Source organism: Macaca nemestrina, chromosome 1, assembly GCF_043159975.1.
Source record: "Macaca nemestrina isolate mMacNem1 chromosome 1, mMacNem.hap1, whole genome shotgun sequence".
Lineage (NCBI taxonomy): Eukaryota > Metazoa > Chordata > Mammalia > Primates > Cercopithecidae > Macaca > Macaca nemestrina.
In genome coordinates this window covers 226,132,225-226,157,082 of record NC_092125.1, presented here as the reverse complement: position 1 = coordinate 226,157,082, position 24,858 = coordinate 226,132,225, and the positions used below count along the sequence as shown (strand labels likewise).

General features: G+C 45.5%; 1 protein-coding gene across 6 annotated transcripts; it reads left to right on the top strand.

Annotated features, from left to right (window-relative positions):
* LOC105479272 (Parkinsonism associated deglycase) lies at nucleotides 1–24,858 on the top strand. 6 transcript variants are annotated; one of them, XM_011737228.3, is made up of 7 exons: nucleotides 2–102; nucleotides 1,201–1,313; nucleotides 3,741–3,842; nucleotides 7,967–8,026; nucleotides 9,544–9,613; nucleotides 16,642–16,728; nucleotides 24,465–24,858. In XM_011737228.3, exons 2-7 carry the CDS (start codon nucleotides 1,224–1,226, stop codon nucleotides 24,623–24,625), a joined length of 570 nt encoding a protein of 189 aa, XP_011735530.1. In that variant the 5' UTR covers nucleotides 2–102; nucleotides 1,201–1,223; the 3' UTR covers nucleotides 24,626–24,858. The 6 variants fall into 6 exon arrangements, with proteins under 6 accessions (XP_070923015.1, XP_011735530.1, XP_011735557.1 ...); XM_011737238.3 differs by having other exon boundaries at nucleotides 77–160; XM_011737245.3 differs by lacking the exon at nucleotides 2–102 and adding an exon at nucleotides 270–430.

The window sequence follows — 24,858 nt, the reverse complement described above, 5'->3', positions numbered from 1 at the left end:
CAGGAGATGCCAAGGCTGCGTGAGTCTGCGCAGTGTGGGGCTGAGGGAGGCCGGGCGGCGCGCGTGCGTGCTGGCGTGCGTTCACCTTCAGCCTGGTGTGGGGTGAGTGGTCGCCTAAGGGCCGGGGCGCTGCGTCTGCAGGAAGAAGGGCGGGGTGCAGGTCAGGGCCAGCGGGGGCGCGGCGCGTGTGTGGGCCGTGGCGCTGGGCGGCGTGGGGGCGCTGGACGGTGTCCTGCTGGCTCAGAACCGGCGCGGGGCCTGGGTCTGGGCCGCCCTCGCCTCCAGCCTCCCAGTCGGGCCCAGTCGCTGGCGTTGGACTTGACTGACCGCCAGCGTGGTGGCAACGCTGAAGCGTCCAGAATCTTCTGCCTCATCTCTCGCCGGCATGGAACTGGCTAACCGTTTTATTAAACTGTGTTTTGCTTGGACGGTAAATCCTCCAGATAATCTCTAAATAGGCAAAAAAAAGATTGGGAACCTCGTTGAGTAGCTGTCGTTTGCAGTGAGAACTCTGCACGGAGAGACAGAATGTAGTTGGGTCGACTTCAGTGAGGGGATTTCCATCTTTCTCAGTCATAAAGTGCTCCGACATTTAACACTGTTGACCCCCACACACAATTTTTTAGTACAGTTATTGGAACTGAGAAAACAAAAATCCCCTCCAAAAAATTACAGGTTAATTGCGAAGGACCCTATGTAAATTTTTGCCCATGAAATTCAGTTTAGTCGTTTCTCTGAAACAGTACTTCAAAAAAGACCGTCTCCCCGCGTTGTGTGAAATGCAAGAGACCCACGTACTTTAGAAAATCCCACGAAATTGTGTGAAATGCAAGAGACCCACGTACTTTAGAAAATCCCACGTACATTGTGTGAAATGCAAGAGACCCACGTATTTTAGAAAATCTCATTTGCAGCATATTAATAAAGCTGGATTTACGAGAACATGGTAGAAGAAAATCTAAGCAATACTACACCTTTGAGCAGCCTCATTGTGTTTGCATCTCAGAGCAATTGAAACTATACAAATGAACGTTAAGATAACTAGCCTGCTGCTTTTTTTGTATTCAGTTGTCTGGGAGAACCATTTCCCTAGGAAGTACTTACTCTGCTTGAAAATGCTCGTAAACTTTAAATTTTGGGGTATCTCAGGGTTGCAGTGGAAGTTTTTTGAAATCTTTTTTTTTTTTTTTTTTTTTTAAGCCTTTTAAACATATAACATAAAAATGGCTTCCAAAAGAGCTCTGGTCATCCTGGCTAAAGGAGCAGAGGAAATGGAGACGGTCATCCCTGTAGATGTCATGAGGCGAGCTGGGGTAAGTCCCACATCGATTTGTAGCCATTCCTGTTTTAAATGGTTTTTGGATTTTTAAATCATTTTGAATAAAATAGTGTTAAAAGTGCTTCATGAAAGATTTCAAATATACACAAAATTTCAGAGATTACATAAGAATAAATACTTGTTGATCCACTGCCCCCATTTAGCGCTTGTTGATGTCTTGCCATGTCTCCTTCAGACCCATTTCTTTTTTGTTTTGCGCTCTGTGGTCCAGGCTGGAGTGCAATGGCAGGATCTCGGCTCATTTCAGCCTCTGCCTCCTGGGCTCAAACCATCTTCCCACCTCAGCCTTCCAAGTAGCTGGAACTACAGATGCATGCCACCACACCTGGCTAATTTTTGTATGTTTTGTAGAGACAGGGTTTTGCCATGTTGCCCAGGCTGCTCTCCAACTCCTGAGCCTACCTCAGGCCTCCCAAAGTGTTAGGACTACAGGACTACAGGCGTGAGCCACTGCACTGTCCTTAGACCCATGTCTTTCCTTTTTTTTTTTTTTTTTTGAGATAGTGTCTCACTGTGTCGCCCAGCCTGGACTGCAGTGGTGTGATCTCTGCTCACTGCAACCTCTACCTCCCAGGTTCAACAGATTCTCCTGCCTCAGCCTCTTGAGTAGCTGGGATTACAGGTGTCTGCCACCACACCCAGCTAATTTTTGTATTTTTAGTACAGATGGGGTTTCACCATGTTGACCATGTTGGTCTCGAACTCCTAGCTTCAAGTGACCCGCCTGCCTCAGCATTTTACAGTGCCATGATTACAGGCATGAGCCACCATGCCTGGCCCCTCAGACTCGTTTCTTAAGGAACAAATGCTTCGAAGAAATACAGTTGAAGCCTCCTTTGTAAATTTCTCCAGTCCCATGCCCCTTCTTCCTTCCTTAAAGAAAACTGCTGTCCTCGCAATCTTGTGTATCCATGCATGCATGTCTTTTTTTTTTTTTTCTTGAGACAGAATCTCGCTCTGTCACCCAGGCTGGAGTGCAGTGGTGCGACCTTGGCTCACTGCAACCTCTGCCTCCTGGGTTCAAGCAGTTCTCTGCCTCAGCCTCCCAAGTAGCTGGGATTACAGGCGTGCGCCACCATGCCTGGCTAATTTTTTGTATTTTTAGTAGACGGGGTTTCACCATCTTGGCCAGGCTGGTCTTGAACTCTTGACCTCATGATCCACCCGCCTCGGCCTCCCAAAATGCTGTGATTACAGGTGTGAGCTACCGCACCTGCCTTTAAGGTAGTGTTTGACCGTGGTTCTCATTTTGCATGTTTATATATTCTCTCTCTCTCTCTAACAATAGTGAACACTGAAGTAGAACTAACTCTGTGCCAGGCATCATTCTAAGTGCTGATAAACCTTACAACAACCCTGTGAGTTAGATATCGTCATCCTCATTTTATGGTTGAAGAAACTGAGGTACAGAGACATTAAATAATGTACCCATGTCACACAGTAAGTCCAAAAGCCGAAACTCAGACCCAGGCAGCCTGGCCCCAGAGTCTGTTAACCCTATACTCCTCTGGTTCTCAGAAATGAAGACATTATGTCGATTTAGTTTATTCATTTAAAATTGCTGCCTGATGTTGCACTGAATGCCACAATCTACCCATTCCTCTAATTAAGCATTACAATTCTGTAATAAGTATTCTTGTGTCGGTTTCCTTGTGCAAATGTGTGGAAGTTTTTTGAGGTTATATATCTAAAAGTAGAATTACTAGGCCGAAGGACTGCCCATAGTCAGCATGACTAGGTTTTGCCAAGTTGCTCTCCAGTGTCCCAGTTTGTAGTCCCACCAGCAATGTAGGAAAATTCCCACTTTCCCAGTGCCAGCTCTTGGTATTGTTGACTTTAAAAATTTTTGAAAGATAAAGCAGTATTTCATTGTTTTGACTTGCATTTCTATTTTACAAAAATACCATGAGGTTTAAATGGCAACAGTAAACTTGCAAGGTGAGTTATTAACAGGATGATCATATAACTGGTCACCCAAATCAGAACGTTTGTGGGAGAAAGGATGTCCAGTCACACAGGACAGGGCAGCAGCTATAAGTAGAGTCTGTCCAGGCAAACCAGGGCAGACCTAGTTATTAAGTATATTTAGCCAATGTATTAGTTCACATTTGATATAGTTGTGGTGCAGTATTTCCTACCATGTTACTTTCAAACAGGGCAGCTGTGTAAATGTTACTTTAGCTGGGTGTGGTGGCTCATGTCTGTAATCACAGCTACTTGGGAGGCTGAAGCAGGAGGATCGTTTAAGCGCAGGAGCTGGAGGCTGCAGTGAGCTATGATTGTGTTACTGCCCTCTAGCCCAGGTGACAGGGTGAGACCCCATCTCTATTTTTTTTTAAAGACAGTGTTAGTCTGAATTTATGTTTCAGTGTTCTTAACTATGATAACATCTTTCTTGTAGATTAAGGTCACCGTTGCAGGTCTGGCTGGAAAAGACCCAGTACAGTGTAGCCGTGATGTGGTCATTTGTCCTGATGCCAGTCTTGAAGATGCAAAAAAAGAGGTTTGTAATCCATACATGGAGGTATTCCTTCATACGGCTTCTTTGTTTCTTGAAATGTCTAAGACTGTTGTTAGCACAGACTCATTTTAGAAAATGATTTTGCTTGAATGTCTTCCCCTGACAGATTAAGAGGGTGAGGATTTTGTCTTTCTATTCTGTATCCATAGAATGTGGCAATTGCTTGATACTGAATGTGCTCAGTAGGTGGGTGGCTGGGTAGATAGGTGGCCGGTTGGACGTGTGGCGAGATGGTTGAGTTGGTGCTTAGATGGATGGCTGCATTGTTCTCCCATCAGTATTCTTCCGGCTTACACAGGCATCTTTGCCTCCTATTACACATTTTTACCTGCTATAAATCAACTGCCACATTTTCCATTCTTTTTTTTCTTTTTTAGAGGCATGATCCCGCTCTGTCCCCTAGGCTGGAGTCCAGTGGTACAGTCACAGCTCACTGCAGCCTCAACCTCCCAGGTTCAAGCAATCCTCCCACCTCAACCCCCCAAGTAGCTGGGAATACAGGCATGTGCCATGCCTGGCCATTATTCTTTTTTCTAAAGATACTTTCAGAGTTCCACTTTAGCCGGGCGTGGTGGCTCACGCCTGTAATCCCAGCTCTCAGGGAGGCAGAGGCGGGAGGATAGCTTGAGCCCAGGAGTTCGAGACTTGCCTGGGTAATATAGCGAGACCCCGTTCTCCACAAAAAGGAAAAAAAAAAAAAAAAAGACAGAGTTCCACTTTAGTTGTGTTCCTTTTTCAGTATCTTTAGAATTATGACTCTTACGTTTAAGGACGATGGACACTTCTGGAAGCTAGCATCCCTTTCCTCAGAAACATGCTCCCCCACAGGCGCTTTTGCAGACTCCATCGTCAGGCAGGGTGACAGGAGTGTGGACTGTACCCTCTGACAGCAGAGTCATGGCGGGAAAGGAGGCAGAGTTGGCTCACGAATGGCTGGTTGTGCACTGCTGAGGAACCTGGAGTGCGATTCCCTGTGCTGTCCTCAGATACATAGGAAGAAGTTTAATCCTTTCTAATAAGTTCAGATTTTTCATTACTGGATTGTAGAAAATTAGACTGTTGGTATTTACATATGATTTGTTGAAACAAATTAAAAATGACAAGCAGAAGTAAATATTCCAGGCCAAGTGCAGTGGCTCACCTGTAATCCCAGCACTTTAGGAGGCCAAAGTGGGAGGATCACTTGGGGCCAGGAGTTTGAGACCACCCCGGGCAAGATAGTGAGACCCTTTCTCTGCAAATTAAAAATGTTAAAAGCCAGGCATGGTGGTGCACGCCTGTAGTTCTAGCTACTCAAGAGGCTGAGGCAAGAGGATCACTTGGGCTCAGACGATTGCTCGAGCCCAGGAATTTGAGACTGCAGCGAACTGTGGTTGTGCCATTGCCCTCAGCCTGGGTGACAGAGCGAGACCCTGTCTCAAAAATAATAATAATAATTTTTTTTTCATTTCTGTTTGTGTTTGTGTCATATGGTGTCTGGCCATTTTAAAACAGTGATTACCTTTATTTTCAATCGACAGATAATAAGTGTACATATTTATGGGATGCGTGATGTTTCCGTGCATAATATATAGTGATTGGATCAGAGTAATTAGCATATCCATCATCTCAAACATTTCTTTGTGTTGGGAACGTTCAATATCCTCCTAACTATTTGAAGCTGTGATTATTAACTACAGTCATCCTACAGGGGTATAGAACACCAGAACCTGTTCCTCCTATCTAGCTATAATTTTGTATCTTTTAACAAATCTCTCCCTATCCCCACTTTCTTCTATCCTCCCCAGCCTCTAATGTCCTCTGTCCTACATTGTACTTCTATGTGATCAATTTTTTTTTAGCTTTCACTTATGAGTGAGAACATGGAGTGTTTAATTTGCTGTTCCTGGCTTCTTTCATTTAATATAATGTCCTCTAGTTTCATTCTTGTAGTCACAAATGACAAGATTTCATTCTTTTTTATGGCTGGATAGTATTCCATTGTGTATAAATGCCATATTCACATTTTCTTTATGCATTCATCTGTTGTTGGACCTAGGTTGATTTCATGTCTTGGCTAGTGTGAGTATTGGTGCAGTAAACAAGGGGGTGCAGGTGCCTCTTCAGTATACTGATTTCCTTTCCGTTGGCTGCTTTCCCAGTAGTGGGATTCTGGACCATATGGTAGTTCTGTTTACTGTAGTTTTTTGAGAAAGTGGTGTTACCTTTTGTGTGTTTTTGTTTTTCAGTGCAGATTCTAAAAGGGGTAAAATTAATTCTATACTTTACACATTTTCTTTTGAGTTTTGAGCTTTGCTTGGTTTTGAATCAACAGTAGGATGTTTATGGTCTTAAAAGGGATTCTAAGCCAGCCACAGTGGTTCACACCTGAAATCCTAGCACTTTGTGAGGCTGAGGCAGGAGGATTACTTGAGCCCAGGAGTTTCGAGACCATCCTGGGCAATGTAGTGAGACTCTGTCTCTACAAAAATAAAAAAAATTAGCTGGCTGTGGTGGTGCATGCCTGTAGTCCTAGCTACAGGGGAGGTTGAAGTGGGAGAATTGCTTGAGTCCAGGAGTTCAAGGCTATAGTGAGCTATGATTGCACCACTGCACTGTAGCCTAGGTGACAGAATGAGACCCTGTCTCTCAAAAAATTTTATAGGTTGCACTAAATACATAATACATTTTTATTTTGTAATTTGTTTAATGACTAGATTTTTTTTTAACCTCTTTTTAAAGTCCTAAAGTATTGTTGGCCGGGCACAGTGGTTCACGCCTGTAATCCCAGCACTTTGGGAGGCCAAGGCGGGTGGATCACGAGGTCAGGAGTTCGAGACCAGCCTGGCCAAGATGGTGAAACCCCATCTTTACTAAAGATACAAAAATTAGCTAGGTGTGGTGGTGGGTGCCTGTAATCCCAGTTGCTTGGGAGGCTGAGGCAGGAAAATTGCTTGAATCCAGGAGATGGAGGTTGCAGTGAACTGAGATCACTGCATTCTAGCCTGGGTGACAGAGCAAGACTCTGTTTCAAAAATAAATAAATAAATACATAATAAAATAAAATAAAAATAAATAAATAAAAAGTCCTAAAGTATTGTTAAAACAATTTCCATTTTGTAATTTCAGGAAGTTTGAAATTAATTAGATTTCTAGGATTTTTTTGGGGGGGGGATACTCAAATTCTCCCCCGTTACATTTTTCATAATGTTAAAAAAAAAAATTTGTGCCTTTTACTTAAAATTTGTTTCTCTATTAATTTTTTTTTTTTTTAGTGTCTTACTCTGTTGCCCAGGCTAGAGTGCAGTGGCGCAGCCTCAGCTCACTGCAGCCTCTGCCTCCTAGGTTCAAGCGATTCTCCTGCCTCAGCCCCCCAAGTAGATGGGACTACAAGTGTGCACCACCACGCCCGGCTAATTTTTGTATTTTTAGTAGAGATGGGGGTTTAGCCATTTTGGCTAGGCTGGTCTTGAACTCCTGAACTCAGGTAATCTACCCGCCTCGGCCTCCCAAAGTGCTGGGATTACAGACGTGAGTCATCGTGCCTGGCCTGTTTTTCTATTAATTTTTTAAGTTGCTCATGTACATTCTTATTGAACAATAATTGAAACAATATAGACACATATAAAGTCAAAATGTTAAGTGTCCTATTCTCATTCTACCTCTGCCCCATCCCACACTACTCCTGTTAGCAACTAGAGTGTCTTCCTTGGTCTGTGACTACCTGTGTATACAATATATCAGGTGGGGGTGCTTGTGATGATTGTACTCATACACGCATACATATAAATACATAATAAATACATAATCATACACATAAATACATAAATACACATAAATACATATATCATTGTCTTTTACAGGAAGGAGATTATACTACCCCTGCTACTCTGCAGTGTGGACATCCTTGCATGTCACTATATACAGGTTTTTTGCATTTTTTGCTAGTTAAAATAACATTCCGTCATATGGATACACCTTAATTTATTTAACTGTTCTATTGGCAGATATTTAGGCTATCTCCTGTGCTTCCCACATTTAAAATAGGGAAGTGTTACTGGACTGTCACTTTAATGCACAGTTGAAATGAAATGTTTTTGTTTTCTTTATGTTTTAAACTGTTACAGGGACCGTATGATGTGGTGGTTCTACCAGGAGGTAATCTGGGTGCACAGAATTTATCTGAGGTAAAAATTCTACTCAATTATACCTCAATAAAGCTGGGGGGAAAAAAACTAAAGAATTTCAGCATCTGCTTGTGTTCTGTTGATTTTGTTATTATTCAGATGTTTCAGGGAGGAGGCTGTGAAAAAAAAATAGAAACAACTAAAATTAACAAAATGGTGTTGTAGCATTAACTCAAAAATTTCTTTCTTTCTTTTTTTTTTTCTTTTTGAGACAAGAGTCTTGCTCTATCATCCAGACTGGAGTGCAGTGGCACAATCTTGGCTTACTGCAACCTCCGCCTCCTGGGTTCAAGCAATTATTCTGCCTCAACCTCCGAGTAGCTGGGATTACAGGCACGCACCACCTTGCCCAGCTAATTTTTGTATTTTTATTAGAGACGGGGTTTTACCATGTTGGCCAGTCTGGTCTCAAACTCCTGACCTCGTGATCCACTCACCTTGGCCTCCCAAAGTGCTGGAATTATAGGCATGAGCCACCACACCCAGCCTCAAAAAAACGTTTTTAATATTTTCTCTGGAGGTCAGGCGCAGTGGCTTACACCTATAATCCCAGTGCTTTGGGAGGCTGAGGCAGGAGGATTACTGGAGGCCAAGAGTTTGAGACTAGCCTAAGTAACACATCGAGACCCCATCTCTACAAAAATTTTTGTTTTAATTAGCTGGGCACAGTGGTGCACACTTGTAGTCCCAGCTACTCGGGAGGCTATGGTGGGAGGACGGCTTGAACCCAGAAGTTTGAGGCTGCGGTGAGCTGTGAATGCACCACTGCATTCTAGCCTGGGCAGCAAAGCAAGAACCTGTCTTATCCAAAAAAAAAAAAAAAATTGCCATGGAAGTAAGCTGAATTGGTGGAACCGTTATGAACAGATTTCGGTGAATACAGTCCAAAGTAAGATGATTTAGTTTTTTTCCACCAGCAGAAGAATGATCAGATTTTGTGTTTTGGGAAGGGCAAATTGTCTACTCAAAGTCTGAACTGGGGGAGGCTGTGGGGCTAGGGCCGCCAGCAGGAATGACAAATGCCATCAGCAGAGACCACTGTTCCTTATTTTAAGTTGTATGCGAGGAGTCAGAGGCCAGGGTGAGGGGCACACCAGCAGGCAGAGCTGGGGCTGCCAGAAGCACTCAAGAAGTGGGTTGAGTCAGACATGAGGGATCACTTCCTGCTAGATTCTCTTCCTCTATCTGCCATCTGAAAACACCCAAAACACCACATTCCCTCCTCCTGTTGGTTTCTCCGTGGAGTACAAAATGGCAAGGGTCAAATTGCTTCTTTCTTCTGATCTTTAAATGTGGAGGAATGCGTTTCTCTTATGAGAAATGCCTTGCTTGGGTTTAATAATATAATATAGACACATTTTGATCATTTTTATACCAATGATTTAGAAATATTGTTGGAAAATAGGTCAGAGAGCTTGTGGTTTAAGCTAAAATCAAATTCTTCCAAAGTTTCCTAGTGAGTGATTGGTTAGTGGCTTAATGATAACTTGATACATTTTTGGTTTTCTTTTCACTAGTCTGCTGCCGTGAAGGAGATACTGAAGGAGCAGGAAAACCGGAAGGGCCTGATAGCCGCCATCTGTGCAGGTGACGTGCAGGGGCAGCCTGTGTTGCAGCGTCATTGGTGGGTGGGGTAGCCTTTCATTCGGTGGTTTGATTTCAAATAGCTCTTCCCCTTCATAAAGCATGCAGGGCGTCTATGTTGGTGTATTTAGTTTGGGTGGCATGAAGGTGGTGTCATTTCAGAAATGAGGACAATTGTTCCGTTTTCTGCCTCTCCATGCCTTTGGTCTACGTGCTGTGAAACTTAGTGTTTTCTGTGTTTGGTTGACCTCGGAGGAAAATAAGGCCCTCTGGAATTCAGTAAACAGCTTGTTACAGCAGGTCTCTGTGCCAGAAAGTCTTTGTGCCAGCACACAGTCAGCAAGAATCCGTCAAACATCAGCACAGCAGCTCTGCCCTGTGCTTGCCCTGCAGATTCAGAAGCGCCGTGGTGCTTTCTGCTGGCTTCCGGGCGTTTCTGATTCTCTCACTGCCGAGTTATCTTGGGCACCGCATTATCTGCCACACAATTTAGAATAAGGACATTTGGTGCTTCACAGATGTCCCTCATCTTTGTATCCTAGTAATATTTTATTTTCTCATAGCCATTTTAAAATCCATTCTCGTTGCTTTCATATCAGATGATGTTCTGCCATCTTGGTTTTTTCCCATGCTGTAATTTTTGCCAGCACCTTCTTTGTTGTGTAGGTCTTCATTAAATATTTGTCAGGGCCGGGTGCGGTGGCTCACACCTGTAATCCCAGCACTTTAGGAGTCCGAGGTGGGCGGATCAGCTGAGGTCAGGAGTTCAAGACCAGCCTGGCCAACATGGTGAAACCCCATCTCTACCAAAAATACAAAAATTAGCTGGGCGTAGTGGTGCGCACTTGTAATCCCAGCTACATGGGAGGCTGAGGCAGGAGAATCGCTTGAACCCAGGAGGCGGAGATTGCAGTGAGCCGAGATTGTGCCATTGTACTCCAGCCTGGGGTACACGAGCGAGACTTCGCCTCAAAATAAATAAGTAAATAAAATAAAATAAATAAATATTTGTCAGAAGAGTGAATGAATAAATGAATGAATGGATGGTTTGGTAAACATCAACATCAAAACATGTTGCTATGTTGTTCAACACAGTAGGCCTTTTAAAAGAAGTTTCGGGCCGGAGGTCCTAGGGACTTGATACATTCAGTCAGTGGTTCTCAGTGTTCTTTTGGTGCACTTGCAAGGTCAAAGCAGATACTACTGAGGGGCCAGGTGTGGTGGCTCATGCCTGTAATCCCAGCACTTTGGGAGGCCAAGGCAGAAGGATCTCTTGAAAGCCAGGAGTTTGAGACTAACCTTGGCAACATAGACCCCATCTCAGCAAACAAACAAACAATTAGCCGAGCACAGTGCTGCATACCTGTAGTCCCAGCTACTCAGGAGGCTGAGATGGGAGGGTTGCTTGAGGGCAAGAGTTAGAGGCTGCAGTGAGCTATGATTGCACTCCAGCCTGGGCAACAGATTGAGACCATGTCTTTCAAACAAAATGTTGTTTGCCTTTTTTCTTCTCAGTCTTTCAGGAGTGACATCAGAGTGGGATGATACCATCATTTGAGCATCTATTACTGTGTTTTAAAAATTTCCCAGTTTTATTAGGTTGGTGTAAAAGTAATTGTGGTTTTTGCCATTAATAGTAATAATTGGCCGGGCATGGTGGCGCATGCCTGTAATCTCAGCACTTTGAGAAGCTGAGGTGAGCGGATCATTTGAGGTCAGGAGTTCAAAACCAGTCTGGCAAACATGGTGAAATCCCGTTTCTATTAAAAATACAAAAGTTAGTTGGGTGTGGTGGTGCACGCCTGTAATCCCAGCTACTGTGGAGGCTGAGGTAGGAGGATCACTTGAGGTCAGGAGTTCAAAACCAGCCTGGCCAACATGGTGAAACTCCATCTCTACTAAAAATACAAAAGTTAGCTGGGCGGTTAGCTGGGCATGGTGGTGCATGACTGTAATCCCAGCTACTCAGGAGGCTGAGGCAGGAGAATCTATTGAACCCAGGCGGCGGAGGTTGCAGTGAGCCGAGATGGCGCCACTGCACTCCAGCCTGGGTGACAGCAAGATTATCTAAAAAAAAAAAAGTAATAATTTTTAATATGGCAGATGTTCATAGATATAACCCACATAAAAGCTAAAGGGGGCCGGGCGCGGTGGCTCAAGCCTGTAATCCCAGCACTTTGGGAGGCCGAGATGGGCGGATCACGAGGTCAGGAGATCGAGACCATCCTGGCTAACACGGTGAAACCCCGTCTCTACTAAGAAATACAAAAAATAGCCGGGCGAGGTGGCAGCGCCTGTAGTCCCAGCTACTCGGGAGGCTGAGGCAGGAGAATGGCGTGAACCCGGGAGGCGGAGCTTGCAGTGAGCTGAGATCCGGCCACTGCACTCCAGCCTGGGCTACAGAGCGAGACTCCGTCTCAAAAAAAAAAAAAAAAAAAAGCTAAAGGGATTCTGAGACCTAAATGTTTGAGAACCCTGGCATTAGGGGCTGGGAAGAACCACAGCGGTCGACCACCCTGGCAGGTCTTGTACATGGGCTTGCTACAAGACTCATCACTAGCCTTTTGACCTGCCCTGAGGCTCAGGTAGTTATCTCTGCCAAAGGGCACTGCAGTCACTGCAGCCCAAGCAGGTGTACCCCTCTTTGGAGAGAAAGTCACAGATCCTTGAGTTTGGTTTTCTTTGGCTCTGCTGCTGTGAAGCAAGCCTCAGTCCTAGATGCTTTGACCAAAGGAAGAAAGTTAAAGAGTTTGGGCTGAGTTTGTTTCCTTATGATTCTGCTGAAAGTAAAAACCGCAAGTCAGTTTGTCCTGTGCCACAAAAGTAGCAAAGTGATCAGCCACGGCCGGGCGCGGTGACTCACACCTGTAATCCCAGCACTTTGGGAGACTGAGGCGGGTGGATCACCTGAGGTCAGGAGTTCGAGACAAGCCTGACCAACATGTCGAAACCCTGTCTCTACTGAAAATACAAAATTAGCTGGGCATGATGGCTCATGCCTGTAATCCCAGCTACTTGGGAGGTTGAGGCAGGAGAATTGCTTGAACCTGGGAAGTGGAGGTTGCAGTGAGCCAAGATTGCGCCATTGCACTCCAGCCTGAGCAACAAGAGCGAAACTCCATCTCAATAAATGAATAAATAAAATAATAATAATAATTACAAAATTAGTGGGGCATAGTGGTACATATCTGTCATCCTAGCTACTTGGGAGACTGAGGCAGGAGAATCACTTGAACCCGGGAGGCGGAGGTTGCAGTGAGCCAAGATCGTGCCACTGCACTCCAGCCTGAGCGACAGAGCGAGACTTCGTTTCAACAACAGAAAAAAAGATGAACCTCATCTGGCTCACTGTTTTGTGCTGAGGCTAGATCAAATGCCATGCCAAGAAGCATGGGCCTTATAATAATTAAAATCAACATTAAAAAATAAACAGGCTGGCTGTGGTGGCTCATAGCTGTAATCCTAGCACTTTGGGAGACTGAGGCAGGAGGATCACTTGAGCCCAGGCGTTCAAGACCAGTCTGGGCAACATAGACCCCCATCTCTACAAAAAAATATTTTAAAAAATCAGCCTGGTGTGGTGGTGCACACCTGTATTCCCAGCTACTCAGGAGACTGAGGTGGGAGGATCACTTTGAGCCCAGGAATTTGAGGTTACAGTGAGCTGTGATGATCACACCACTGCACTTGAGCCTAAATGACAGAGTAAGATTCTGTCTCTTAAGAAAAAAAGTAAAAATAGGCCAGGGGGGTGGTGGCTCACGCCTGTAATCCCAGCACTTTGGGAGGCCGAGGCGTGCAGATCACGAGGTCAGGAGATCGAGACCTTCCTGGCTAACATGGTGAAACCTCGTCTCTACTAAAAATACAAAAAATTAGCCGGGCGTCGTGGCGGTCACCTGTAGTCCCAGCTACTCAGGAGGCTGAGGCAGGAGACTCACGTGAACCCGGGAGGCAGAGCTTGCAGTGAGCCAAGATCATGCCACTGCACTCCAGCCTGGGCGACAGAACGAGACTCCCGTCTCAAAAAAAAACCCACAACACATATATATATATGTATATAAAGTAAAAATGGAAAACACACTAGCAATGTGTTTATACCATTGAATATCCTGCACCACTGTTGTGGGCACTACACAAAAAATAGGAAAAAATGTGATGATGAGCTGAGCGAATTGAGATGAGGGTTTTGGGAATGGAAAAGAGGAGTGATGAAAGAGATTTGGATCTTTTAAATTGGCAAACAGAAAAATAAGATTTTTTTTTTTTTTTTGAGACGGAGTTTTGCTCTTGTTGCCCAAGCTGGAGTGCAGTGGTACAATTTCGGCTCACTGCAACCTCCACCTCCCAGGTTTAAGTGATTCTCCTGCCTCAGGCTCCCGAGTAGCTAGAATTACAGGCGCCTACCACCATGCCTGGCTAATTTTTGTGTTTTTAGTAGAGACGGGGTTTCACCATGTTGGCCAGGCTGGTCTCGAACTCGTAATTTCGTGATCTGCCCACCTTGGCCTCCCAAAGTGCTGGGATTACAGGCGTGAGCCACCATGCTCAGCCAGGATTATTCTGAAGTGTTGCAGTTAGGAATTGGAAACATTTTGAACACAAAGAATATTAGCCTAGTCCTTAATTTTGAGTGAATGAGGAAGGCAAATTGGAAGGGAGTCTATGTTGAGAAGAAAATTAAATGAGATTTACTTTGAGTGGGGGAGGCGGAGGAAGTGTGGAGTTGGAGGAGTGGACAATTGTCAGCTGACATGCCCAGGTCTAGGAATAAGGCCTCTGGAAACAAGGTCTTGGCCACCTGGAGGAGCTGGGGAGTTGGCAGACGTGGTCATTTTGCAAGTCACCACAGGGTGGCGCTCTTGGCTGCAGAAGGGGACGTGGTCAGCTGCACCCTCGGCACTGTAGTGCAGAGTGCAGAGAGTTTTCATCCATCAGAATCCCAGGTCCTAGGAGAGTGAAACGTCTCTTCTCCAATATTCCAAATAGGGGTCTGAAGCCCCAGAAAACAGTAATTATGAGCTTACCATGATGAGTAAGAAAGACGTCAGTAAATTCCTGCATCCAACTGTAACGTAAATTTATGCACATCATTGTAGCAGTGATTTTATTACCACATTGAAGGGAGCAGCCTAAAAATTCTCACTGATCACTTTCCTCACTGTACAATCATCTATTAAAGTTTACTTTAAAATACAAGATGATGTAGGAATTTCTTCTTAAACTCGTACCAAATAAAAATTAAAAGCAATTTATAAATCCATTCAAATAAAAATTATTATTCAATTCTTATAGACTTTAAAACTTTGCTACCATACATAGCTGTCTTGTGTGTAAAAAGTAACGTGGAAAAGAGACATTTGAGGCTTTTGATTTAAGAGCTATAAATCAGGACTTGGTCTGAAACTGACACCTGATATTAGGCAGAAAGCTTATGTAATTAGGTAGTATTTGTGTGATCTTCCTGTTTGTAACAGTTACAGTCTGAGTAGCCTGTGGGTATATTATATAACTCCTTCCTTGGAGTCTTGTTGAAAAATGAAAGGTCAGTAAGACCAAGACCTCTCAAGTTTGCTGACACTAAAAGTGTACAGACTGTGCCGTAGGATCTTAGCCATCCAGGGCACCCTAAGTGTTTCCAAAGTCAAGGTGCTGTTCTGAAACATCCTTCTGAGTGTCATGTGAGGCTTTAGAATGTTTATATGTGCGGCTTAGAGAAAAAAGGTAGAATGAATACTTTGTAAAAAGCTTTAAGATGAAATAACAATTAAAGGTATATGAAATCTTTGTTTTTAATCCTTATTTGAGGACTATTACATACGCAATATGCTTGTGACCCTCCCTGAAGTTGGCCATTTTCAGTGAATACATTTAAATAAAAATCTCAAGTTAGGACCTGTCAATTTGGAAAGACTTCATTAACTGACACTTCCATGTGGTTCTTTGCTTAAGTAGCTTTCGTAAAGTGATGCTAGTGCCTTTATATCTCACACTTCCAGGCACTTCACAGGCTATCTCCTTCAGGGACAGTGTGCTGTCGATTTTAATCCTACCAGCTGGTATACCTGGATGGACAGGTGGATGAATGAGTGTTAATTTCCCATTTTCTTTTCTTTTTTTTTGAGATGGAGTCTCACTCTGTTGCCCAGGCTGGAGTGCAGGGGCGCAATCTCGGCTCACTGCAAGCTCCTTCTCCCGGGTTCATGCCATCCTCCTGCCTCAGCCTCCCGAGCAGCTGGGACTACAGGCGCCCAACACCACGCCCGGCTAATTTTTTGTATTTTTAGTAGAGATGGGGTTTCACCATATTAGCCAGCGGTCTTGATCTCCTGACCTCGTGATCCGCCTGCCTCAGCCTCCCAAAGTGCTGGGATTACAGGCATGAGCCACCGCGCCTGGCCTAATTTCCCATTTTCATGTAGAAAATAAAACTATAAAAGAGCAATACAATCCAGAAGTTCAGAGAGTACCAGTTGCCTTTAGGATGCAACTAAGTCTTTCCTTTTACTAAGAGTGAGGTAAGAAGTTCAGCCTGCCCCACAGTAATCCTCCCTTTCCTTTGGACTCGTGGTATATGTGGTCCCTGTTCTGGGGGTGGGGGAGGTGAGAGAGGTGAGCACATTGTTTATCTGTGTATGCTCTGCTGGTATCAAGGTAAATCTTCTTGAGTAAATGGTTATTGAAGTATTTTGAGTTTCTGTGCTTTTGCCAGATGTGCTCAGCAAATTGTTTGTTATAAACATACTTTATCTCTCGTACTAGGAAGTGTTTCATTTTAGAATCGTAGCTGTATGTTTGGTAAGAGCCTCTTGATTTTGAAGAATACTTTGCTGTTGCAGTTTTTGTTGTTAGAGAAGGGGTCTGTGTTGCCCAGGCTGATGCTGAATTCCTGGGCTCAAGCAGTTTTTCTACCTAGGCCTCCCCATTTGGTGGGATTACAGGCAGGAGCTACTGTGCCAGGCACTATTGTGATTTTTTAAACGTGGGGTTTTTCTATATCCACACTTAGATCTTTTTATTTTTATTTTTAGGTCCTACTGCTCTTTTGGCTCATGAAATAGGTTTTGGAAGTAAAGTTACCACACACCCTCTTGCTAAAGACAAAATGATGAATGGAGGTAAGTATATGCTTGTTTTTGTTTGTTTGTGTTTTGAGACAGAGTCTCGCTCTGTCGCCCAGGCTGGAGTGCAGTGGCGTGATCTTGGCTCACTGCAACCTCTGCCTCCCCGGTTCAAGCGATTCTCCTGTCTCAGCCTCCTGAATAGCTGGGATTACAGGTGCATGCCATCACGCCCAGCTAATTTTGTGTTTTTAGTAGAGATGGGGTTTCACCATGTTGGTCAGGCTGGTCTCGAACTTTTTTTTGAGACAGAGTCTCACTCTGTTGCCCAGGCCGGAATGCAATGGCGCATTCTCCACTCACTGCAACCTCCGCCTCCTGGGTTCAAGCGATTCTTCTGCCTCAGCTTCCTGAGTAGCTGGGATTACAGGTGCGCCCCACCATGCCTGGCTAATTTTTGTGTTTTTTAGTAGAGATGGGATTTCTCCATGTTGATCATGCTGGTCTTGAACTCCTGACCTCGTGATCCACCCGCCTCAGCCTCCCAAAGTGCTGGGATTACAGGTGTGAGCCACCACACCCGTCCTTGAACTCTTCACCTCGTGATCTGCCTGCCTCAGCCTCCCAAAGTGCTGGGATTATAGGCATGAGCCACCACACCCAGCCCATATGCTTGTTTTTTTTTTTGTTTGTTCGTTTGTTTTTTTTGAGATGGAGTCTCTCACTCTGTTGCCCAGGCTGGAGTGCAGGGGCGTGATCTCGGCTTCCTGCAACCTCCGCCTCCCAGGTTCAAGGGATTCTCCTGCCTCAGCCTCCCAAGTAACTGGGATTACAGGCATGTGCCACCACAAGTTTTTTGTAGACTGGGCGCAGTGGCTCCCGCCTGTAATTCCAGTACTTTGGGAGACTGAGGTGGGTGGATCGCTCAAGCCCAGGAGTTCGAGACTAGCCTCGGCAACATGGTGAAACTCCATCTCTACTAAAAATACAAAAAACATTAGCCAGGCGTAGTGATGCACACTGGTAGTTGGAGCTGCTCAGGAGGCTGAGGTGGAATGATAGCTTAAGCCTGGGAAGTCAAAGCTGTGGTGAGCTGTGATCTCACCACTGCACTCCAGCCTGGGGGACAAAGCAAGACCCTATCTCAAAAAAATAAAAAAAGTTTCTTGTATAACTATAGAATTTTATCTATATACATACTATCCTTTTTATTTTAACTAAAATGAGATCTACTAAATGTGTTGTTCTACAGCTTGCTTTTTTTTAACTTAACGTTATATCTTATGTTATCTTTTAACAGCATGTGTAGATTTAGATTTGCTTCATCCTCGTTAAGTGCAGCTGCTAGTCCAGTGTTAGAATGTGCCGTGCTGTATGTAACCTTCTCCTGGGGGTGGGCATGGAGGTGGTTTTTTGCTTTTGCCCTTGTAAACCATGCCGTAATGAACATCCTTGAATGCCATTGTGAGCATATCTGAGCTCCCTTTTAAAAGTAATGCACTTTTCATTATACTGCATGTTTTTTAATTACTAAACTTTATTTTTTTAGAGCAGTTTTAGGTTCACAGCCAAATTTCTGTCTACCTTCACCTGCTACCCACTCCCCAGCCACCCGCCCCTGGCCATGCATAGCGTCCCCTACTATCAACATCCCGCACCAGAATCTACACCCACGTTGACACATCATCATCCAGAGTCCATAGTTTACATGAGGGTTCTGTCTTGCTGTTGTACATTCTACATACACTTACATTTGATCTAGAGCAGTGTTTTCCTGAAAATCCATGGTTTGTTAATTTATTTAATTTATTTGAGACAGAGGCTTGCTCTGTCACCCAGGCTGGAGTGCAGTGGTATGATCTCAGTTCATTGTAACCTCCACGTCTTGGGATCAGGCAATCCTCTCACCTCAGCCTCCCAAGTAGCTGGAACTATGGGCATGAACCACCACACTTGGCTAATTTTTAAATTTTTTGTAGAGACAGGGTCTAACTATATTGCACAGTCTGGTCTTGAACTCCTGGCCTCAAGCAATCCTTCTGGCTTGGCCTCTCGAAGTACTAGGATTATAGATGTGAGCCACTGTGCCCTGCTCATGGTTTCATTTTAGTTGCTGGAAAGATACTGTGTTATCATTATAACTATCTGAAAATTGGTACTTTTTGCCGGGCACGGTGGCTCACGCCTGTAATCCCAGCACTTGGGGAGGCCAAGGCGGGTGGATCACGAGGTCAGGAGATCGAGACCATCCTGGCTAACACGGTGAAACCTCATCTCTATTAAATATACTAAAAAAATTAGCCAGGCGTGGTGGCGGGCACCTGTAGTCCCAGCTACTTGGGAGGCTGAGGCAGGAGAATGTCGTGAACTGGGGAGGTGGAGCTTGCAGTGAACCGAGATTGCTCCACTGCACTCCAGCCAGGCCAACAGAGCGAGACTCCATCTCAAAAAAATAATAATAATAATTAGTACTTTTTTAAAAAGGCTCTGGTTTCTGGGCATTTTAAATGTAGGAATTTAATTTACTTTAAGCTCATGGAAGGATTTTTTTTTTTTTTTTTTTTTTTTGAGACGGAGTCTCGCTCTGTCACCCAGGCTGGAGTGCAGTGGCCGGATCTCGGCTCACAGCAAGCTCCGCCTCCCGGGTTCACGCCATTCTCCTGCCTTAGCCTCCCGAGTAGCTGGGACTACAGACGCCCGCCACCACGCCCGGCTAGTTTTTTGTATTTTTTAGTAGAGACGGGGTTTCACCGTGTTAGCCAGGATGGTCTCGATCTCCTGACCTCGTGATCCGCCCGTCTCGGCCTCCCAAAGTGCTGGGATTACAGGCTTGAGCCACCGCGCCCGGCTCATGGAAGGATTTTAGAGGGTTGAAAGAAGTAGAAAGAACAGAACTGGGCTCCCTTTGTGATGTCTTCAGAGGGAAGACTCAAGCAGAGCGCCCTCCTGCACTACCTGAAGGTGTACCTGTTGCATCTGTTTTCCTTTAGTGCCTCAAAAACATTGAGGTTGGTCAGGCATAGAAAAATATCAGATTGTTGGCCGGGCGCGGTGGCTCAAGCCTGTAATCCCAGCACTTTGGGAGGCCGAGGCGGGTGGATCACGAGGTCAGGAGATCGAGACCATCCTGGCTAACATGGTGAAACCCTGTCTCTACTAAAAATACAAAAAAAACTAGCCGGGCGTGGTGGCGGGCGCCTGTAGTCCCAGCTACTCGGAGGCTGAGGCAGGAGAATGGCGTGAACCTGGGAGGCGGAGCTTGCAGTGAGCCGAGATCGCGCCACTGCACTCCAGCCTGGGTGACACAGCGCGAGACTCCGTCTCAAAAAAAAAAAAAAAAAAAAAAAAAAAAAAATCAGATTGTTGATGCTCACACTCGGAGTTTACAAAGCAGGTTCCCCTATGTTATCTTGGTGGAGCTTCCTGGTCCCCAGTGCCCAGCAAGGCAGGTGGCATCATCCTAGCTTCACAAATAAGGAGAGACTGAGGCCAGATCTCAAGCCCAGCCCTCTGCCTTGCATCCAGTTTTGCCTTCCTGCCCCTCCCCTGCTCTGTGGTAGCAAAAGGCTCCCACACACATTTAAGTTACCAGGTGTTGGATTTAGTCAGTAACCTCTATTATAAGAAGTGGATACTTGAAATGTCTACCCCTTCAGGACACTTTGAGAGGTAGGGCTGCAGTCATCACCAGGGAGTCTGCTCTGGGTGAGGCCCTTGTCCTCATTGTGAACCTGAAAGATCAGTGTGACAGTTTCTCCTCAGATAAGCAATCCCATCTGAAGGCCATAGTCTTTTTTCTTTTTTCTTGTTTTTGGTAGATTCAGGGTTTCACTGTGTTGCCCAGGCGGTACTTAAACTCCTGGGCTCAAATGACCCTCCTACTTTGCTCTCCCAAAGTGCTGTAATTACAGGTGTGTGCTACCAGCCCCAGTCCCCATAATCTTTTAATTCCTCCGATTTTAGAATAAGTCGGTTATAAGTGTAATGTGTGATTCCATTTCTCATTTGTCCACTGTTTGATGGCATCCGCATGCCTGGTCCCATACCTGAGCACTGAAGAGCAGGGTTTCTGGAGCCTGGCATCTTGGGGTGGCCCTCAGCTTCCCTACTCACTGTGGGAGGTTTCCTTAGTTTCTCCGAGCCTGTTTCCTTGTCCGTTGCCTGAGGATAAACCTGCTTCAGGATTGTTGGTGAAAAAACTGCCCTCACCTAGCCTCTGTACGCCACTGCATGCCACCACTGCTGAGTACTGTTTGTTTGCTAGGTTGATGTCATTCTCATTTTACCAAAAAGTGAAGCTCTGAGAGGTCAGACAGCCACCAAATGGCAGACCTGGGATTTGAACCCAGAACTCTGCTCAGGGGTCAACTGACTGTTCTCCAAAGGCCAGGTGGTAAATATTGCAGGCTTTCTGGGACTTCAGCTCTTTGGCAGCTAGTCAACTGTTGCAGCTCCACAATAGCTACAGACAGTCCTAAAAACGCAGGGTGGCTTTGTGCCAGTGAAGCTGCATTTGCAAGAACAGGCAGTAATCTGGCCTCAGCCCTGACTCGTAGTTGCTGACCTGTGTCCTGTGCTCTCCCATTGTCTTTTTTTTTGAGATGGAGTCTCGCTGTGTCATCCAGGCGCTCACTGTGCTCACTGCAAGCTCCGCCTCCCAGGTTCATGCCATTCTCCTGCCTCAGCCTCCCAAGTAGCTGTGACTACAGGCGCCCGCCACCATGCCTGGCGTATTTTTTGTATTTTAAGTGGAGACGGGGTTTCAGCGTGTTAGCCAGGATGGTCTCCATATCCTGACTTTGTGATCCGCCTGCCTCGGCCTCCCAGAGTGCTGGGATTACAGGCGTGAGCCACTGCGCCCAGCCCCCCAACTTTTTTTTTTTTTTTTTTTTTGAGACGGAGTCTTGCTCTCTCACTCAGGCTGAAGTGTAGTGGCGCATCTCAGCACACTGCAACCTCTGCCTCCCAGGTTCAAATGATTCTCCTGTCTCAGCCTCCTGAGTAGCTGTAATTACAGGCACCGGCCACCAGACCCAGCTAATTTTTTTTTTTTTTTTGTATTTTTTAGTAGAGACGGGGTTTCACCATGTTGGTCAGGCTGGTCTCCAAATCCTGACCTCAGGTGATTCACCTGCCTTGGCCTCTCAGAGTGTTGGAATTACAGGCATGAGCCACCGTGCCCGGCTTCCCATTGCTTTTTCTCTGAAGAGACTTTAAGACTTGGAGTCTAGTTTAAAAAAATAAAGAAATAAAAATCAATGCCTTCTGCTGGTTGGAACGGGAAGTGTAAAATCTGAATTCACTATAGGGTCACAGTTCCACCCTCAAGTTTGCACAGTGCCTTCCTAGCGCTGACAGGATGTGTGTGCTGTCTTCGCCACTAGGTGGATGCAGGTGGCAACCTTAAACCTTTTGCTTTTCCCGATTAAAAGTCCGACAAGAACCGTAGAACCTTTAAGCATATTTAACCAGTTTAAACCCTATTTGCACTGTTTTAGCCACAAAGATATTGTACAGTGAACCATTTACAGTTGTGCCTTGTGTTGTCCCACTCTCAGCTGTGCATCTCACCGTCGCTCTGGAAGACCTAGCCCACCCAGTTTCTAGGTTATCATTTGAAATGGTCTTGGCCTGGTTTAACCATCAGTAAATGAGGCCAGATTATGATAAACCTTTTCCCCTCAAACTAGGGATCCTCTTTTTCTCTACAGTAGTTAAATTGGAAATTTTTAATGTACTCTATTCATTTATTTTGGTGGGTGACCTGATTTTTTAAATTTTTTAGATTAGTCAAGCACAGTAGTGAGAAGAGGAGAAAGAGTAGAACAAGGAGTAACTGCCTGTGAACGATCAATTGAGATAACTCCCTGCCTTCGATCAGCGGTGGCTTGGTTTCTAATGACAGTAAGACAAGTTCCTGTAGCCATTGTTAATCTCCTTGGAAAAGAAATGAACATTGTGTGGTTTCAAAAGCTCATTAATACAGCAGAAGCACTCTGCTTCTGTTGAAGGGAGGTTTTCGGATGAATTTTTATGTGTGTTCATTGAACAGACGTTTCCTAAGCTCCTCCTTAGTACCTGGCACTGGGAACAGAAGAAGAAGAGAAAGCTGTGCCTTCGGGGTGTTCCCAGGTCTGCACTGAGTTCTAGTGGCCAGAGCCACCCGCCTGCCTGTGTGGCAGGTGCATCAGGATAGAACAGGAGTTCACAGAGGAGCTTTGTCGCTTCCCCTCCGCTAAATCTGTTCTGTGTCCCCACATCACTAAGTGGTGTCACCATCATCCAGTCACCTGGGATAGGCAGCTGGGAGTCATTCTTGAAGCCTCCTCACCTAGGCCTTCATTTCAAACCTCCATTTCCTCTGGATCACTGTCACCAGCTTAGTGCAGGCACCACCAGCTTCTACCCAGACAGCAGGTTCCTTTCCATCTCCCTTCTGGTCCCAGCCCAGTCTCTGTGCGAAGGCCGGACCGCAGAGGGCTCCATGCCCCGTGACATGGAGTTCAGCGTGACCTTCAGGTGCTGGAGAGAGTTGTCAAGGGCTTTCCATGGGGAACTGGCTGTGCCCTGCTTCACACTCTGGAGAGAGAGCTTTTGGGTGCTGGGCATGGGTTGAAGGGGTACACAGCCAGAAGGGAGAGCTATAATCATGCAGAGATCCTTCCTCTTTAAAGCAGGGGACAGGTGGAGAAAAGAGATCAGTCGAGAATGGTGTTTGGTGCCTTTGACCTCACACTTCAGGGGCGCCTCTTGTGTGCCATGGATATCATTGGCCAGACAGGGACTGATGAAGGCCCAGCCCTTTTAAAGAGTAAACAATAAACAAGGAAATGAAATGTTTATAGATTGTGATAGATTGTGTCAATGCTGGGAGGGCAGTAAATAGGATGCGGTGATAGAGTCAACAGAGGAACGTAATTTGGGGAGGAGGGGGTGGTCACAGATACCCTCTCTGAGGGATTTTTGTTGATGCTGAAACCAAAGGGGCAAGAAACTGGGAACCCAGAGCTGGTCTATGGGTGAAGGGAGCAGCCCTTGAGCTCATCCTGGAGCAGGAGAGAACCTGTTGTATTCAGTAAGGGAAGCTCCAGGTGGGAGAGTGATAGGGATGGGTATAGCGGGAGAGGTTAGGCTCTGTGTGCAGTGGAGAGGCTGGTGACTACCTGCTGTGGAGGGGCAGAGCTCAGGGCATCCATGCTCAAGAATCCCAGTTTTGATGTTATATTTGCCAAGAAATAGCCAACTGGTTGGCACAGGGGTTGCTGGGATGCAGAAGGAAAGTAGTCCTTGAGAGTGAATGTGCTTTCTACTTGCACGCGCACACACACATGCATACCCGCCTCCAGTATGTTGTGCTGTGGTTGTTTTTGAGGCATCAGAGGGTGTGCGTGCCGCCACATGTTGATCAGGGTGGCTTCTGCCTTCAGCATTGCCGCATCCCCTCATCCTTTCCCTGGCACTTCAGAATTGACACTGGAGCTTTGTTGTAAAATAGTGATGTGAGTAACTGTCATTCACTGACATCTCCCCCGACACTTAAAGTCTTAGCAGCTGCATTTAACTTACACATATTTGTTTCATTCTAACAGTGGTTTCTCTCACCCTTTGCTCTGCAGTTTTAAAAATACTCTTGTAGGGGGCTTCTAAGAGCTTGGAGCGCCAAGTAAATGTTTTTGAATGGCTAGCCTGCAGGTTGGGTTTACATGCTGTCATAGTGAATCGAATTGGTAAGTAATCGTCTTTCTCATCACATAGCCCATTAGAATGTCACCTTTTCTGTTTCTACTTTGCAGGTCATTACACCTACTCTGAGAATCGTGTGGAAAAGGACGGCCTGATTCTTACAAGCCGGGGGCCTGGGACCAGCTTCGAGTTTGCACTTGCAATTGTTGAAGCCCTGAACGGCAAGGAGGTGGCGGCTCAAGTGAAGGCTCCACTTGTTCTTAAAGACTAGAGCAGCGAACTGTGATGATCACTTAGAGAAACAGGCCATTAGGAATCCATTCTCACTATGTTCGCTCTAAACAAAACAATGGTAGGTTAATGTGTTCAGAAGCGGCTGTCACTACTGCTTTTGCGGAAGTATAGTTGTGAACTCACAACTACACAGAGATTTCTCAGCCTACAAATTGTGTCTATACATTTCTAAGCCTTGTTTGCAGAATAAACAGGGCATTTAGCAAACTA